Source organism: Lissotriton vulgaris, unplaced genomic scaffold (genome assembly GCF_964263255.1).
Source record: "Lissotriton vulgaris unplaced genomic scaffold, aLisVul1.2 SCAFFOLD_3794, whole genome shotgun sequence".
NCBI lineage: Eukaryota > Metazoa > Chordata > Amphibia > Caudata > Salamandridae > Lissotriton > Lissotriton vulgaris.
In genome coordinates, this window is record NW_028249516.1 from 97,575 (window position 1) to 116,373 (window position 18,799).

Genomic DNA, 18,799 nt, shown 5'->3' on the forward strand with positions numbered 1-18,799 from the left:
AATGTATTCGCTTTCTCTGAAGTATAAAAAAAATTCCAAGATGGTTGATGCCACCATTAGCTTGGCCAATGCTTGTACTGCATTGGTAAAACCACTACTGGCAATCAACAAGCAATGGCAAATCAAGACTTTGGCTTTGCTAATGCTTGTTTCGATTTGGTGCTATTCCGTTAATAAATTTTTTTCCTGATATTAGCTTTTCAAAAATGTTGGCATGAAGTTAATATTACAAGATACCTTGACCTATATAGTTGCAAGCTTGAAAGTGCTGTCATGTGAATGTTCATTTTTCAAGACTGTGATATGCAGATCAGTAGCTTAATTATTTTTCCCACAATCTTGAAATTCCCAAATTAGGCAAACATTTGCTAATTCCCCTACCTAGGGAAAAAAAGGTAACAAGAGAAAAGGGGAAAGGGCCTGATGACCGGCTCGAAGCAGCAGAGAGGGGAGTATATATCATGAAAGGGTGGTGGATAAATAATCAGAATACACTTATTATGATGTGCATTTTTCTGCCATCCAGAACCATGTGGATACAATTTTGTATTTGGAAATAGGCACAATTTTCCTGAACTTGTAAGTTCCAGTGAATACATAGATTTCAGAATTCAAGTGTTTCATGAAATTCATGAATCCCGACATAAAAAAAGAAATACATTATCAACCCTGTGGGTAAGTATTGGGTTTGCTAGTAGTTGGTTGCAAAGTCTGGTCACAAACAAGGCCCTGGTTCCAACCCCCATTTTGCAGTGCCTTTAGCCATGCAAAGCAGAGACTGAACTCGTGGTTAGGTGCAGTGTTTAACCTCCGTAGTCCAGGACGAGAGGCGTGGTTGATGGCTCCGCCTCCAACCACTCATGTTCCTTTTTGAAAACACCATTAATATTCTTTGGGGGAAAGAAAAGTCAAGTTTAACAAAGTTATGGTTCCGGTAGTGCAAAACTTCATGACCTTTGATATATAAGAGACCGACAGATGCCATCACAAATTATATTGATTACAACTGCAGAGACAATAAATATATCCTGTTGCCATTAATATTACTTATTAGATCGCTGAGGATACTGTATATATAGTTTTTTGTTAGCATATGTGTTCTTTATTGACGTGTTGTTGCGTTCATCTATTAATTGGTGTAAATATTGAGAGTTCTCAAACAGTTGACAGGTTTTACATTTTGATGTTTAACCCAATACTAAAACAATTGCTCTGAAGTTCAGTCTTTGAGTGTGTGAATTCATTTGCTGACTGAGTGCGTACAACAAATGCTTAAAACTGTCCTCTGATAAAGCGTTACTGCTCGACTACACTACCACAAATAGAGAGTGAGGTGCTAACTACTTTACCTCTTCCTACCTTTTGGGTTCCACTGGACTCTGTCCACACTGTACCTCACTTTGGTATAGCATATACAGAGCCAGCTTCCTACATTGGTGGATCAGTGGTGGGATATACAACTTTGCATTTGTTGGACTACTTGGTTACCACCTGATCACACAACAGAACTCTTAAATTGTTTTTAGAATTCTGAATTTCCAAGTTGGCATTTTTGCAAAATGACTAAGTCTTGCTAGGGCCTTGGTTAAGTCCCTGTAGAATTTTAGAAAAATAAAAAGTCACTTTAGCTAGGGTTAGAAATCTTTTTTAACAATGTCTCAAAACAAGAACTCAGCTGTTAGTGAAAATAACCACAATTCCATAGAGGACCTGATTGAGGAGCTTGACCTCACCCCTTGCCTTCACTTGTCTTTCAAGGAGGTAAGGTCCCTATGTAAAATGTAAAACTTAGCCATGGGGTCCCATCCCACCAAACAAAAGCACCAGGAGCTGTTGGCTGGGTATGCTAAGAACACCCCATCTGAAAATGGTGAAGACCAATCAGATGAGGTAAAAGAGGAAGGGGATGACCAGGTAGGTCACACCCCTCCACTTCATAGGGAGAAAAGGGCCCGAGTGCCCCTGACTCCAAGAATCAACCTCTCAGTATCTAGTTCCCAAACGGGTCGATCAGGTACCACTGAGGACATTGAGGACAGACTCAATGAGGAAGACAGCCTTTTAGCGAGGTTGACCAAAATACTTGATCTAGAGACCAGGTTGCTGGCTCTAGAGAGAGAGAGAGAGAGCAGAGATGGGCCTAGCACCCATCAATGGTGGCAGTAATTTACTCAATAGGGATAAGGAGCAATCTTATGATCCCAAAATCCCCAAATGGATTGTCCCTAAATATGAAGAGAGTGATGATATCACAAAATGGTTCACAGCCTTCGACAGGACTTGTGAATTGAGAAAAGTGAAGAAGTCACATTGGGGGCACTCCTTTGGGAACTGTTCTCTGGTAATTGCAGAGACCGACCCCTGACCCTTTCTGAGTCAGATGCTGGGTCTTGTGATCTCATACAGAGAACTCTGATTGAGGGATGTTGACTCACAACTGATGAATATAGAATTAGATTCATGGGGGCTCATTAAACACAAAATCAATCCTGGATTGACTTCAGAGACTACTCAGTTAAAGCACTAGATGGTTGGTTAACTGGACACAATGTGCATGATTTCAATGGACTTTGCAATTTTTTTTATGAAAGAACATATTTTAAGTAATTGCACTAATGAAAAGTTAAATCAGCATTTGGTAAACCTAGGGCTAATTTCTCCCCGAAAATTGGGAAAGAAGGCAGACCACTGGGTCCAGGCAAGGGTGACAAAAACAACCACTGGGGGTGACCAAAAGAAAAGGGTTATAAAACCTCCACAGGGGAAAGGTGATGAGAATACCCAAGAAGTGTGAGTCTTCAAAAGGGCCCCAAAAACCTGCAAAGGGGGGTGGGTCCCAAAACTCTTCCAAGTACAATAATAGGTACAGGGGAAAGAACTTTGATCCTTTAATGACCTGTTGTAACAACTGTAGAAAGTTGGGACACTTAACTGGAGATGCTACTTGCCCTTACAAGAAGCCCCTAGTCCTAATACAGCTACTCCAGTGTAGCCAGTCTCCAGATGGGATCAACAGTGTGCCAAGAGCACATCGGGTTGCACACTGAAGCAGTTCTAGTTTCATAAGGGGAAGTTGAGTTTGCCTCTAGCTGTGTGGCCCCCCAACTTAAAGAAGTATTTGCAATCCCCTTGGATAAATGGAACTAGGATAGAAGCTCTGAGGGATACATGTGCCAGTGTCACTATGATTAGAGATACACTGGTTTCCCTTGAGCAATACTTGATTGGGGGAACTTACCCAGCCACAAATGCTAACCATGTTACCACTAACCATGCAATGGCTATGGTGACATTAGATTGGAGGGGGGGTTACTGGCCTGAAACCTGTAGTGGTCTCTCCAAAGCTACCAGCTGCATGTCTGCTTGGCAATGACCTGAAAACCTCAGCATGGGCTGAGGTTAAACTGAAAACCCATGCAGCCAGCAATGCTGGATATCCCTGAGATATGGTGTGTGTAAAAACCAGAGCACAGAGCATTAGACAGGGTAAAAAAGTGTTGGAGCCTGGAAATATGGCCCATTCTTCCAAGAAGAAACGTAAGAAGACTGGGAAGCCAGTGTCTGTACAGCAAAAGGATCAGGACCCCTCTCCTCAGGAAGAGGACTTTGACACACCAGAGGGAACTGAGCCCTTACCGGGTTGAACTCTTAAGCCCAGTGGGACCCTCTAGGGGGGAGCTGTGCCTTGGACAGCAGGACTGTCCAACTCTTGAAAGCCTGAGGCAGCAAGCTGCTGCACAGGAAAAAGTAGATGTCAGTGGTACCCACTGAGACTATTGGGAAGAGAGGCTACTGTACACTGAGGCCAGAGACACCAACACTGCAGCCACTAGGAGAGTGGGAGTGTCTCAGAAGTACTGATAGTTCCTCCTTACTCTAGCTCATGACATCACCCCTAGCTGGGCATCTGGGCCAAACCAAAACCTGGGAAAGGCTATTTAGCCACTTTACTGGCCCCAGATGTCTCAGAGAGTAAATACGTTTCTCAGCTTCTGTGTTACCTGTCAAGCCAGTGGCAAGACAGGTGGACACCCAGAGGCCCCCTTGATACCACTACCAGTGGTTGGGGTTCCCTTTTAAAGGGTAGGTGCGGATATAGTGGGTCCACTTGAACCTCCCACAGCATCAGGAAACAAATTCATACAAGTGGTAGTGGATCATGCCACTAGGTATCCTGAGGCAACTCCCCTTAAGACTACTACAGCTCCTGCAGTATCTAAACCCTCATTGGTGTCTTCACCAGGGTATGGTTTCCTAAGGAGGTGGTTTCAGACAGAGGTTCCAACTTCATGTTTGCTTACCAAAAACACATGTAGAAAGAGTGTAGTGTAGTTCCTATATTCCCAATAGGCTCTGTGCATTGGAATAATATATCCTATAGATTAGACGTAGGACTGAGGCCGACTAGGTCTCTATTCACTATATTAAACTGAATAGTGAATGCCAACTAGCTCAGAGGTCACTAGAAACTTTCTCGAATTTACAAGAAGGGATTAGTTTCTGATAACCGCATAAACATGACAACTTTGTTTCCCAAGAATAACAAATATATCTCTAGTGTTGCGGAAACAATAGATAAGTATTTCACTCAGTCACTCGTTCATGCTTCGTTTCTACAGAGGTGCAGAGAAATGGAGATATAGGCGTTTTCAATAAAAGGTTTTATTGAACAGTCTTCTTTCTCATGCTAGTAAAGTGAACTGCTACAATTGTAATGCAGATTACAAAGTATAATGCGTACAGCGAAAACAATATTATAAAATAATACTGTAAGAGCATTATATGGTTTCTAAACCATATATAAATACATACATAAATAACAATGGCTAAAAGTACTCAACTGGTGCTTCTAAAATACGCCTACCCCAATGTACCTAACCTAAGTCTAGTACGCTGGAAGAAGTAAGTGTGGTGTAGCATAGGTTTAGTTTTTCTTTGCTAAGAATCTATCCAAGATTTCTCTAGGTTTTATCAGCTCCATACCTTTAGTTTAGAATGAAGGAGGTCTGGTATCGCAGTCTGGGGGCTCAATTTCCCAACACCCCACAAGGGGAGCTTGGCAACACTGGAGCTGGATTCTCGCCGAGAGAAAGGCAGCCTCTCGATCAGTGCGTCAGCTGGAGGGTCGACTTCCTTCGGCACTTGCTGTAGCGAGCTGCGTCGGGCAAGTAGATAGTCAAACTTCTCCGAACCACCGTGTCTTCCTAGAGCGAGTGAAGGCATATTTATACCTTGAAGGTGTCTAGTTTGACATAAAGTCGGGCATAATAACTCCAGGAAAGAACCCCAAGGGAATAGTAGTTCTTTGTAACCATTAGCTTTGTTGAGAGATTCAACAAGACATTGAATGGCATGATTATGGGGATCCCTGAAAAACTCAAAAGAGATGGGATGTCCTCTTACCATGCTTGCTTTTAGCTTACAGAGAGGTGCCACAGAAGGGAGTAAAGTTTCCCTCTTTGAACTTCTGTTTGGCCATCCTGTGAGGGGACCACTCTGTCTTGTAAAAGAGGGTTTGGAGAAGCCTCTCCAAGAGCCCAAAAAAGAAATGTGGAATATGTGCTTGGCCTAAGGTCCAGAATGGCTGAGTACATGGAACCTGCATCCAAACATCTTGAGGCCAGCCAGGAGCTTCAGAAGCATTGGTATGACAAAAAGCTGCACTGGTAGAATTTCAACCTGGGCAGAAGGTGTGGGATTTGGAGCCAGTGGCACCAAGGGCTCTCCATGACAGATGGAGTGACCCTTACCTAGAAAAGAAAAGTGAGGTCACCTACTTGGTTGACCTGGGCACAAGCAGGACACCCAAAAGCATGATCCATGTGAACCACCTTAAGCTTATCCATGATAGGGCTGACATCACCATGCTGATGGTGACTGATGAGGATCAGGAGACAGAGTGAACCTCTCCCTGACCTCCTCTCATACAGCCCAAAAGATGGGTCATTGGATGGAGTTGTCTATTCAGACACCCTCTCTGCCCAACAGAAGACTGATTGTAAGCAAATCCCCAGCCCAGTGGTTCTTGTCCCCAAACTTCATCCACAGGTTGGAAGAAGAGAAATGAGGTGGTTCTGTGTGGACTATAGAGGGCTCAACTCTGTCACCAAGACAGATGCTCACCCTATTGCAAGAGCAGATAAACTGATAGACAAACTAGGTGCAGCCACATTTTCAAAGTACCTTTGACTTAACTACAGGATTCTGGCAGATTGGGATTGCACCAGGAGCAAAACAGACCGCATTCTCCACACCTGATCAGCATTATCAGTTTACTGTTATGCCCTTTGGTTTAAAGAATGCCCCTGCCACCTTCCAGAGGTTGGTGAATCAAGTTCTTGCTGGGTTGGAATCCTTTAACGATATCTATACTACTATTATAAAGAGAGAGCTGAAACGTTTGAGGCAGGTAAGCTCAAGAAGTACAGCACCAATCACAACACCCAATACAGCATTGTAAAGGGGAGTTGCAGCAGATGGACATAGGCTATACAGCAGCCCAACATATACTTTGTAAGGGGAAAAAACATTGTGGGGCAAAGTAGTCCGTAGGAGTGGCACCAGCTCAGAGGTGGGTGTGTGAAAAGCCATTATGCAGCGCGTGAATAGCGTTTTGGGCGTGTCGTTTAGAGCTGTGGGCGTGTGCGGTCTGATACTCACGCCTGCAGCATCGGCGTCAGGATAGCATTCTAGCACGTAGGGGCGTCGGCGGGAACGGACACTGACGCGGTGTGTGACGTGTAAGTGCCCCACGTGTTTGTGTGCGTCTAGCTTCGGCGGGAGCGGACACTGACACGGTGTGTGGCGTGCAAGTGCCCGGACAACGTCGGGACGGGCGGGAGCGGACATTGACGCGGTATGTGGCATGTAAGGGCCCGGACAACGTTGGGACGGACTGCTAGTCTAGATAATATTTCTGTCTTTAGTTTCACCTGACAGGGTCACCTGATCCACCTTGGGAAGGCCTTCAAACTGCAGGCCTAACTATCAAGGCATCCAAATGCCAGATATGGAAGGGAACTGTGGTGTACCCGGGCCACCTTGTTGATGGAGGCCAAATACAATCCTTACAACCCAAGATCCAGGCTATCCTGAAATGGGCAGCTCTAACAACCCAGACCCAAGTCAGGGTATTCCTTGGCTTAATTGGGTATTACAGTAGGTTTGTGAAGGGATACAGGTCCATTGTGGCTCCCCTCACAGAACTTGCCTCCAAGAAGATGCCCAAAAAGGTAAACTAGACAGTTAGTTGTCAAAAGGCTTTTGACACCCTGAAAGAGGCAATGTGTTCAGCACCAATTCTCAAAGCTTCAGACTATGCCAAGCACTTCATTGTGCAGGCTGATACCTCTAAGCTAGTGATAGAAGCGGTCCTATCCCAGAACTATGGTGAAGGCCAGGGCCAACCTGTTGCTTTTATATGCTGAAGGCTTTTCCCCAAGGAGCAGCGTTGGAGTGCCATTCAGAGGGAGGCCTTTGCTGTGGTTTGGTCCCTGAAGAAGCTGAGACCATACTTGTTTGGTACTCACTAGTTCAAACTGATCACAGACCTCTCAGATGGCTAATGCGGATGAAAGGTGAAAATCTTAGTCCATCTCCCTACAGGGAATGGACTTTGTAGTAGAACACAAACATGGGACTGCCCATGGCAATGCAGATGGAGTTTCCAGGTTCTTCCACTTAGAAAATGAAGAGACTCTAAGGAAAGGTTAGTCTCATCCTCTTTTGTTTGGGGAGAGGGAAAAGGAGGGGGGGGGTGAGAAAGTGCTGTCTTTCTGCATGGTTGCCCCCACTTTCTGCTGAACTGCTGATGTGCTTTGACTTAGTGTGCCTGGTGCTCCTGCCAATCAGGTGCCCAGAGCCTCTGTTCTTTGCCTAAAACTGCATTGAAAACAAAACTGAATTGGCATCTCTGGCCACAGGTCAGTCCCTGGTAAATTGTACCACAGGTACCCATGGCACTGTGACCAGAGAAGATAAGATGCCTCATGGCGGCAGCCTTTATTGTGCCATGCTAAGAGGCCCTGTATCACTACACTCACACACTGCCATTGCAGGCTGCGTGTTTTGGTGCAGAACAAAGTGAAGAGTCAACATGGCACACATCCCTCTGTGCCATGCCTACAACCCACTGCCCTGGCATAGATCAGTCACCCCTCTAGCTGGGTGCACTATGCCAGTGGTGAGGGTACAGGTGCATGAGCCTTCTACCCCTACAGTGTTGAAGTCCATTCTTAGACATAGTAAGTGCAGTGCTGGGAGTTTGTCATTACAAACTCCACAGCACCATAATGGCTACACTGAAAACTAAGAAGTTTGGTATCAAACGTCTCAGCACATTAAACCCACACTGGGATTTAATGAAAAATACACACAGAGGGCATCTTAGAGATGCCCCCTGGAAAACGACCTACCAATAGTGTCCAGGCTCAGTGGCTGCTTTCAGCTGCCACCAACAGACGTGTTTCTGGACCACTGGGTCGAGAGCCTGCTGCTCTCTGGGGCCTGAACCGATGCTTATCCTGGGGTGAGGTGCCTACCCTCCTCCCCCAGGATGGTCAAGGTCCACTAAGGGGAAGCTTCAAGGCTTGCCGCCTTTGTAAGCTTCCCCAGGCCACTTGCTGCTTTCAGCAACTGGTCCCCACTGGTTCTGACCCCCACTTTGGGCGGGAGAACCAGTGGGAAAAACAGGAAGGAAGAGAGGTGTGACCACCTCTGCCAACTCCACCCCGCAGGTGGGGAAGGCGAGGTGAAGCACAACTCTCAGTCCCGCCATCTTGAAGATGGGGGGGACTAAGTCAACCAGGGAAAGGCTTATGCCCCCCTCCCACTGGATGGACCCCTTGATCCCAACCTTTTTACCTACCTGTAACGCCCCTAAATCTAGTATTTAGGGGCACCCCTGAACCTTGCTTCCTTAGACAAGAACCTGCAAGAAGAAAAGAAGGACCGAGCAGCCGTGCCAAAGCTAACAAGAGGAATCACACCCACTGACTTGGCCCCAGCCCTACTGGCCTGTCCCCATCTCGAACCTGCTCCAGGGAAATCCCGGTGTGTCTTGCAGCCAGCAACCTCGGCAAACCTGGAGGACCTGGCTTCAATCCCAAAGACTCTGTTGCTTTGAACACATCTGGTGCTCATGGGAAACAGACTCCAGTTCCGCACGGATCCCCGGGTCTACACCACTCTGTACCCGACACCCATGGCCCGAGTTTGAGTGGCCCAACACCAAATGGAGGTCCCCTCGGCGATCGTGACCCAAGATTCAGTGACCCCTAAACTGCCTCCAGCCACGTCTGCAGCCTCAAACCGGAAGGTCCCCCCAACCGCAACCAGGAGCTGGTAAGATGATCCGACCCTAAAAGGCATCCCTCACCTGATGCCCTAAGTCGTTGGGTGGCCTAACCGACTGTGCCTAACCAACCCCCAAGATCCCAACTTACCTCTCCAAGTGGTGGTAGCACCCAGAAGACCTTTGTCCCTGAGCCTACAGCGATATTGCAAACCAGAGACTCCCCATTAAAAGCTACAGGTGTCGGACGCCAAAACAGCACTCTGTACCCGACCGCCCCAGTGCTTCTGAGGGTGCATCTTTTGTGCTGGCCTAAACCCCTATTTGCCCTGAGCTTGAGTCCATGAGCTTTGCTCCCACAACCCAGTGGCCTGCTCGTTAGCAGCCACTAATCTGAGGCTCCCTATTCTCCTTTGGATAGCATTGGGCCTCAGCACTCTGCTCCTGACCGCCCTAGTGCCCGTGAGGGTGTAACAAGAGTGCATCCTTCTTTGACGCTGCCGGACCCCTTAGTCTAACCCCAGAACACCAGCTCCCACAACAAAGTACTTACCTTTAAACCAATAACACTAATTTCCTCCTTAGGATAACATTAGTGGAGAGGAGTTGGCCTAACGTCTAGGGCGGTCAACCTCGAATCTGGGGAACTGGATTCGAGTCTAGGCATTGACGCTGAACATTTTGTGAATCTGGTCAAATCACTTAATCTCCCCATGCCTAACAAAAATGAATGTGTCCTCGTGTAATGCAACCAGTTCTATGTTGCACTCTTATACCCGATTCGGGTCAAGTTCGCACTATATAAAACTCTGGAGAAAAAAAACATTGACTGTTTTTCTATGAAAAGTTTCTAAGTGTGGAGTTGATATAGATTTGCATTGCGCAATCATTGTATATGTTCTTGTTTTAAACTCCTTCAGTGCTGATACTCCATTGCAGAGAGCATGATGTTATTGCAGTGGGTGGACAGTGTTTAAGCACACTGCTAAGTGTGTTTTCTATGTCTATACTTACCACAAGTGGGAAGGGCTATATATATATTGTGTAAATTATGGCGCCAAACAGATTGATAAAGGCTTCTTGAAAGCCGAAACGCGTATCTCTTATCTCAGGGGTTGAGGGTGGACCTGAGAAAATACATTTTTGCCACATCTTGATTACCTCGTGTCCGTGCACTCGTCCATGGATGTGTTTATGAGAGCTGGATTGTTTGTTCATTACCTACTGGCGGTCGCCAGTAGGTAGTTATAGTTAGGATTATTTTCAATAGAAAATCTCAACACTCTATTGTGAATAACTTTGGCGCCGGTTGAGGAATCTGCCTGAAAATTTCCTCAAATTTGCCTCGCTGCGCCCCGGTATATATATATATATATATATATATTATACATTCTGGAAAGTTTACAGTACTAGTGAAATGTAAATAAATACTGTCCATGCACTTTTATTCTATAACCGTTTAACATTGATAGCCCAACAATATTGATTTGTCATTGTAGAAATGTAAAGAATTTAATAAAATGTTCTACAAACAATCTCAAAACCTGTTTGCTGTTTTGCTAGGTGTGCCAAAGAATCTGCACACAAGGACTTCAAAAAAGCAGTTGGAGCATTTTCAGTGATTTATGATTCTGAAAACTTTCAGCTCATCATTTTGGTGAGTACAGGTTGTGGGGGGTAGCAGTATGTTTTTCCCTGGGCTCTAGGTGGGAAAAAGTTTGGACTATTGTTAATAGTTTGTTGTTGATCATGTTTGGCAATTTCTTCCTTTTGCTAGAGGATTGACTGCTCATTGGCTCATACAATGCAGTGGATCGCATGTACAAGATAGTTGGGGGTCTAGCCTACCCTTCTTATAGATGCGACATGGACTCCATCTTCCATTAATGGGGTGTACTTGCAATGATGGACCAAAATGTAAATTTTCTAACTTGGAATGTCCATGGTATGGTAAGTCCGATCAAAGGACACAGAATGTATTCATAACATGTTTACTTACAGGAGACCCACTTGGATGGGAAAGAGATGGGTAGATGCAAAGGTGGAGCCACCACTTGTATGGCACGACCTGTTCCTCCTAAGCTGATTTAGAAAGCCCCCCTGGGGGTCATCTGAAAAGACCTGTGAATGTATACACCCAAATGTGGTGCAGTTGAATTTTATTTACTTGGTGGCGAGGGCTCTGTGTAATGAGGTTGAATTCTTTACTCTTTGGGTAACTGGGGAGTCGATTTTATTTGTGACCCTTCAGCGGACATGGATAGTTATCCGCCTGTACTCCCAGGTGCTCAGGCCGTCCTGTTAGCAACCGGATTCAGGAAGTAACTTGACAACTAGACATTACCGGTCTGTTGGCATACAGTGCACCTGACTGAGGTAGAGTTCTTTTTTTACTCCCACGTACACATGCGTCACACCAGAATTAATTAATTCCTGTATCACCCATGCTTGCAGGGGGAGATAATACACGCTAAGGTCCTTGGTAAAGCTATCAGATAGCAACCCACTGAAGTTGACACTGAGGTGGAGTCTGCAGGTTAGCATACCATTGTAGCATCTCCGGCCGGCGGCCCTGTTTGACACTTTTTATAGGCACTCGCTTCGAACAAGATTGGCTCAGTAGTTTGAAGCTAACAAGGGCTCCACAGGAAATGTGCTTGTTGAGTGGGACACCTTCAAAGTTACTGTTAGGGGGTGTTGCCTGGTTAAGACGTGATATGAGGAAAGATTTGTAACAAACTGTACACAAACTCGAAGTTGAGCTTAAGACACTGGAGTGGGAGGCAGTTGATGAACCCTCTAGGTGCCCTTTGATAACTCGGGTAAGGAAGAAGTATAGGGAGTAGACTTGGCTCAAACCATTATAATTCATTCATCACTAAAGGTCACAGCAAGAGTGAAATAGGGTGGGCAGGTTGCTTGCCATATTGAGCGGAGAGCAGGTATTCCCCAATTGCTGACATCTGAGTGTGGGATAGCACAGTGGTCAACATGTAAATTGCAATTAACTGAGGTAATACACAGTTACTCTTTTTTAGGCCTGGGCGGTAAATTCCGTTCCGCTCGCGGAATTTGGGTAATTTTTCATTTCGCGGAGAACGCGAAATTGCCCAAAATTCTGCGCTCCACGACGTCGTGCAATTTTTTGCTTGTTTGCGTTCTCAAATGCGTGTTCGCGAGATATTTCCCCCCGAGCATGCAAACAGTGATTGCGAACAGTAAAAAAGCATTGCGAACAAACAATTCCGGGTGTTCGCGGAGATTTTTTACCGTTTCGCAGAGTTTTGCGTAACACGATTACGCAAATTCTGCCCACCCCTACTCTTTTTCCCCTCTACTAATGTATGTAAATGTATTGGCATTTATATAGCGCACTACTTACCCGTAGGGTCCCAAGGCGCTTCGACCGCTGCGAAACCCTTCCTGGCTTCCCTGAGAGATGGTCCCTTAATGGGTATCTCCAGGGTGAGACCAGGCATCCCCGGCGGTCTGGTGGGGCCGTTAGTGAAGATGAGGCAAGCTAATGCCCAGAGTTGCCGAGTGTGATCGCTGATCAGAGTGGGCACCGAGGCGAGAGAATTATCGAGTCCGCTGACCCTGGTCCAGAAACCTGCCGCGCCGGTAATCGAACCCTGGTCCCGGGCCGTCCTCTGCTCTCGGGTCTGCCGCCTCTAACCAGTGAGCCACACTACTTCACCCTACTAACAGACTGGAGAGCGTGAACTAGGGAAAAAGCAGCACTATATTCAAGATGTCCAGTTAAAACTGCTATCACTTGGTCACGTCAAGCTTTGGACATTACCATAGTAATTGAAGAAATGGCACTTGCCATGAGGGTCTCATCATGGGGAAGACCCCTAATGTTGAAGGGATGCTGTATGCGCTCTAAACTAACTACATGGATGTGTTGAGCCCCCACTGATGCTAGAGCGTAGCGCCCTCTATGGCTGAGAACAGAATCATATCCCTGTTGATGCCAGCATGGGATCCATTCGACGTTAGACCATTTTGAATCCGGGATATTATTCTTTCTGATCAGTCAGGCTATATTCCAGGCAGGAATACATCGCCCATTATTTGAAGGCTTTTTTATTTTATAAATGTTCTCCTTTTGGGCAAGGGTGTTGAAGTGTCGCTGTGATAAATATGGAAAATGTCTTTCATCTGCTTGAATGAAACTTCATGCAGTTGGTATTGGGAAAATGGGTTTTAGCTGGATTTTCAGAGGATGGGTTGGTTTGTTGTACCTAAGGCAAGGTTCGGTGCAGATCAGGCTGTGTTGGAATCCTTCAAGGTTGAGCAGGGTACCCCTCTCTTACTTACACCAGATTTGACGCCCATGGCATTCTCTCTCCAAGTAGGAAATCTCAATGGGGAATACATGCACAAGGGTGTACCCATATCCTTTCTCTCTAGGTGGAGATTTATCTACGTAATCTGACCAACAACCTCCTGGTACTTTTAAATCACTTGAGGAATTTTGGGAATCAGTCTGGCCTCCTTGGTAATATGGAAGAGTTGTGCCTTTCCCCTAAAGGTGAGAACACTGTTGGCCGAAGATGATCTGCCTCTAGAACGAGAGGTCCACTAGATACTTCGGCATTCGGGTATTTCCCAAAGGTAGAACACAGTTGAAAGCAATTTGGGGTGCATGTTGGTCTGTCTGTCCTGTTTTGTTTAAAATTGCCCTTTTCTGCGAAGTGTAGACTGGCTGTGTTAACTGCCTTTGAGACTGGTAAACTGCCTTTGTTGAAGATGGTATTTGATCCGTATAGGAATTAGACTCACGCACTCACTGGTAAATTGATGGTAAATTGGGTGAATAATGTTCAATCTTTTTGACTGGTGCTGATTGGTAAATCCTCCTGAGCATGAGGATGCGCTGTCCCTAGGTTCTGGGGGGTGTCTCCAATTTGCACTCAATTGTCCTTTTTAAATAAAGTTTTTCAAAAAGTTGTGAAGTTTTTCAACAATTCTTTATTCTTTCATTGTTGTTGTTTATCCTTTATCCTTTGTTTACTTCCTTCTTTTAATAACATCCATTTAGAATGATCAAATTCCTATATTGAAAATGAAAATCCGGCCAATGCATTTCGGGTATTACCCTTCATAAGGGCCTTTTAACCTGAAAACATAGAAGTAACTTGAGCTCAGTCCTAGTGGGTACTAAATTGTGATTCCTGTAATTAATACACTAGTGTGTAGAGCAAGTGATTTATAGTATCCGTGGTCAGGCAAAATTAGAAATGAGCCACATCTTATGGTGTCTCATTTTATATGAATTAACCTGATTTGTTTTGTGAATTTATGCTGCTGCAAAAAAGTTGTTAATTTGTAGCATTCCAAAGTGGTGTTAAAACCGTTTTCTATCCGCACAGACATTTCGTGAATGTTATCGGTGAAAATGTAATGTGATCATAACACTTACTGTGAAAGGTTAATTGCGTCCGTGCTGTGAAACGCGAGGCATAAAACAGGGTACCGATATTTTTGGTGATTTTTCCAAGAACTTAAAAAACTGTTAACGGTATCCTCAGATAAGAAGAACCGTGTGTCAAAGGTTTAAAGAAACATTATATTACCCGTATTCAACAAACTCGTGCTGTTACATTACTTGCCATGCATTATGAGTGTGAGTAAAACTTACTAAAGTGGCCGTGAAAGGTTGTACTCCAATATCCGTGTATTCAATATCCAAAGATTAACCTGAAAATTGCATTCATATCTGTTATCAATGAGTAAAAAATGATAAGTGACAAACTAACAAAATTTAGGACCAATATTAGTGCTTGCTAAACTCAACCCGTCTGGAGCATGCCATTACAACCACCGATTTCTGCGATACCGTTGTGCAAATGTTCTAACGTGTATGAAATCAACCGGATACAAATGTGCTTGCTCCGGAACTTTGAACGTACGTCATGCATCGAAACGGCTATGTGTGTAAAAATGAAACGAGGATTATTCCAACATTCTTATCAACGAAACTACTAAGTGACTAAAGATAAAAGAAACACTCAACAAGAATGCGCTCTCTTTTATCAAGGATGATAATCCTGAAAATAAATTGTGAGATGATTGCACTAATATTGGGCTTAAGTTTTGTTTGTTTGTCACTTATCATTTTTTACTCATTGATAACAGATATGAATGCAATTTTCAGGTTAATCCTTGGAAATTGAATACACGGATATTTTAATACAATCTTTCTCTGCCATTTTAGTAAGTTTGTCACTTGTGTTTTACTCGCACTCATAATGCATGGCAAGTAATGCAACAGCATGAGTTTGTTGAATACGGGTATTATAACTTTTGTTTAAACCTTTAACATACGGTTCTTCTTGTCAGGGGTACCGTTACCAGTTTTTTAAGTTTTTGGAAAAATCACCCAAAACATCGGTACCCTGTTTTACGCCTCGCGTATCACAGCACGGGCACAATTAACCTTTTACAGTACATGTTATGATCACATTTCATTTCCATTTTCACCAATAACATTCACGAAATATCTGTACGGATAAAAAATGGTTCTAACACCACTTTGAAATGCTACAAATTAACTTTTTTGCAGCAGCATGAATCCACAAAACAAATCCGGTTAATTCATATATTAGATTAGACACCATACGAGGTTGCTCATTTTTAAATTTTCATGACAACGGATACTATAAATCACTTGCACTACACACTAGTGTATTAATTACAGGAATTACAATTCAGCACCGTCTTGGACTGATCTCAAGTTTCTTCTTTGTATTCAGGATTGAAGCCCTTGATGAAGGGTAATGCTCTCAATGCATTGGGCGTATTTTTATTTTGAAAATATGAATTTGATCATTCTAAATGGATCTTTTTAAAAGAAGGAAGTAAACAAAGGATAAAGGATAAAAAACGATAATGAAAGAATAAAGAATTCTTGAAAAACTACTGAACTTTTTGAATAAATGTATTTAAAAAGGACAATTGAGTGCAAATTGGAGACGCCCCCCCAGATCCTGGGGACTGCGCGTTTGTTGAAGATGGTGCCATTGCCCCTGTTCCTTTATTTTTTCAACGCCCCCTACCACTGATGATGATTATTTGTGTTTTCAAAGACTTTAGTAGGTTACTTTTACACTTTATCTGTAGACACAAGAGTTGAAGGGTTGCCCTGCATAAGACACACACAGAGTGCTCTATCCAGGCAGGTGATGGCCATATCGGGTTGCGAGAGTGCCGAGTCTTGTACACAATACTTCTCCACTCCATGTTTACTCAAGGCTCAGTGGGTAGGAAAATGATGGCACTCTATAGTTGTTTGTTACAACAGACGAAGGTTGACATAACTCCTTTAGTTGAATGTTGAGGCATGCGTAGGCAGTTGACACCTAAGGAAATGCGAGGGTGACACTCATGGAATATCCATTTAAGGTGTCGAGGAATGCTTGGTTTCGGTTCATCCAATGTAAAAGTGTTACATCGCACATAATTTACCCTGGCACATTGATTGAATGTCCAAAATGTCAATTACTGTCGGCAGACTTGGCACATATGTTCTGGCACTGCCGCACCTCACAGCTTTTTGCCTGTTGGTTTTTGACGTAATCAGGGAAATTGATTTAGGCCTATTTAAACTAAAAGTTAGTTAGCAAGGATGGAAGACAGGTTTGCTGACTTGCCGTTGATTCTGGCCAAGAGGCAGATAATCATGCGTTGAAAGCTGCCACAGGCCCCATGCGGCCAAGCCTGTTGTAAAGAGTTGCTCACATGGCCAGAGGCATATTGAAACATGCTTCTTGTTCCGCAGAGGAGAGATGAAGAGGCGATGGGCTGAAATGGGCATAAATATGTTGGATTCCATGGTTGTAACCCTACAAGCTAAAGGTGACACATGGACTCTCTAGACACTCCAGTGGCAGGAATATAATTTTTCTGGAATCTTTAACTCCCAAACTACCACAATACTACTTTGGTAATTTTCAATGGCTCTGTGATGCTTTCTGGTTAGAAGGGTATAATAAGGCAACTTTAGCGCATTGTATTATTCTACTGTTGCTCCATTATGTCCATGTGGGCTAGTGGTTCGGGCAGACCGGAATAACAGGCGTGGAGGCCGGAATATAGTGAGCTATGACGTAGCTTAGTTTATTGTTTTTCAGGAAGTCAGGGGTTTGGAAGGTAAAGAAGCAGAGGGTTGGAATGAAGGGAATGTTCCTTGGAGTAGAGTCGTCGGGAGGGGGAAGGTCCGTGAAGGACTCAGCTAGGCTGGACGTCTCTGGAGTAGATCCTTCTTTTCCAGGTAGGTCCTGGTGGTCCTCGGAGGTATATAAAGGAGAGAGAAATAACAGGGCGATTAGTCCTCGAATGTAGGACTGCCTGAGTACTGTCACCAACACCAGGGGGTTGTGGAGGGTAAAGCGAGCGTGAGGGACGGGACGGTAAGGTAAGGGTAGGAATTGGAATATGAAAGAGCGGGAAGGAAGAGGGTGGAATTGGTGAGGGGTAGGTGTGGGGTTCTCTATACTACTGGGTTCGTGACGTGGTTATACAATATATACAGTGCGAATAGTGCTCTACAAAGTGAGGGGACACTCTATGTACACCAATATACAAATCAACCTGGGAGCCAGGAGACGGGGTACTCACATGCCCCGCCGCAACTCTCCCGCGAGTTGCGGCCGCTCTCCAGCCACCTCTTGGGGACTCCACCAGTCTTCGGTCCAGATGTCCTCGTGTTCGCCTCCGGTCTTCTCTTCTCCTTCGAACACGCTACCGCCGCTCTCCGCCTCAGGTTCTCCGCACGCTGTCTACTGCCACGAGTCCGCTGCCTTGAACGCTCTTCTCTCTGCTTTTCCGGGTCGGTATCAAGGAAGGGACTTCTGGAGTCTTAACAAGGTGATTCCGGTCTTTCGTTTGTTTCCATAGGTACTTGCAAGGGAGGAGAAAGGGGTGGAGTCCGCGTTGCCAGGGACGCGGTAGGGTCAGGTTCAGAGACCAGGGAGCTCATGCTATGCCTTCGCTCAAAGTAGGTAGGGGACGATTCTGTTCCACAGTCCATTGAAGAGTAATTATTGCTTAGCTCCTCTGTTCTCTTCAATGTGTGACCTCGAGTCATCACACTCGGTTGATTACGTTTACATATGCCTGTTGTTACTGTTAGTACTATTTGTGATTGACTCACGCTCTTTGACTGTATAATATGATTGTAATAAAAAGCTCTTAGCATGTACACCGATAGATATGCTACATAATTGTTCAAAACAATACAACTGTTAAAACAAAAGTAATGTTGTTGAATAACTATGAAATGTATTTCAAATTCAGTTTGATGACAGTGGTTTTGTTTTTTACATTTTTATTTTGTCCTAGTAGAGAGAACCTTAGAAACACTCGCCCTTTTCAAAAGCTTTCAGTACTTTTCAAAACTTTTTTTTATTATAAATGCAATCAAGATTCATATTGTTATGCCATGCTGAAAAGCATTCTTATTATGTGTACATTTTTCCATATTATGTCTTTATTACTCCT

The 18,799-nt window shown here is 44.5% G+C and overlaps 1 protein-coding gene across 1 annotated transcript in view; it reads left to right on the forward strand.

Annotated features, from left to right (window-relative positions):
* Positions 1-18,799, forward strand: part of LOC147663554 (fragile X messenger ribonucleoprotein 1 homolog) — a 110,382-nt gene that overhangs the window by 36,561 nt on the left and 55,022 nt on the right. Inside the window, exon 3 of the mRNA XM_086950363.1 lies at positions 10,856-10,949. Coding sequence (XP_086806489.1) covers positions 10,856-10,949 — 94 coding nt within the window. The remainder of the gene's footprint in view (positions 1-10,855; positions 10,950-18,799) is intronic.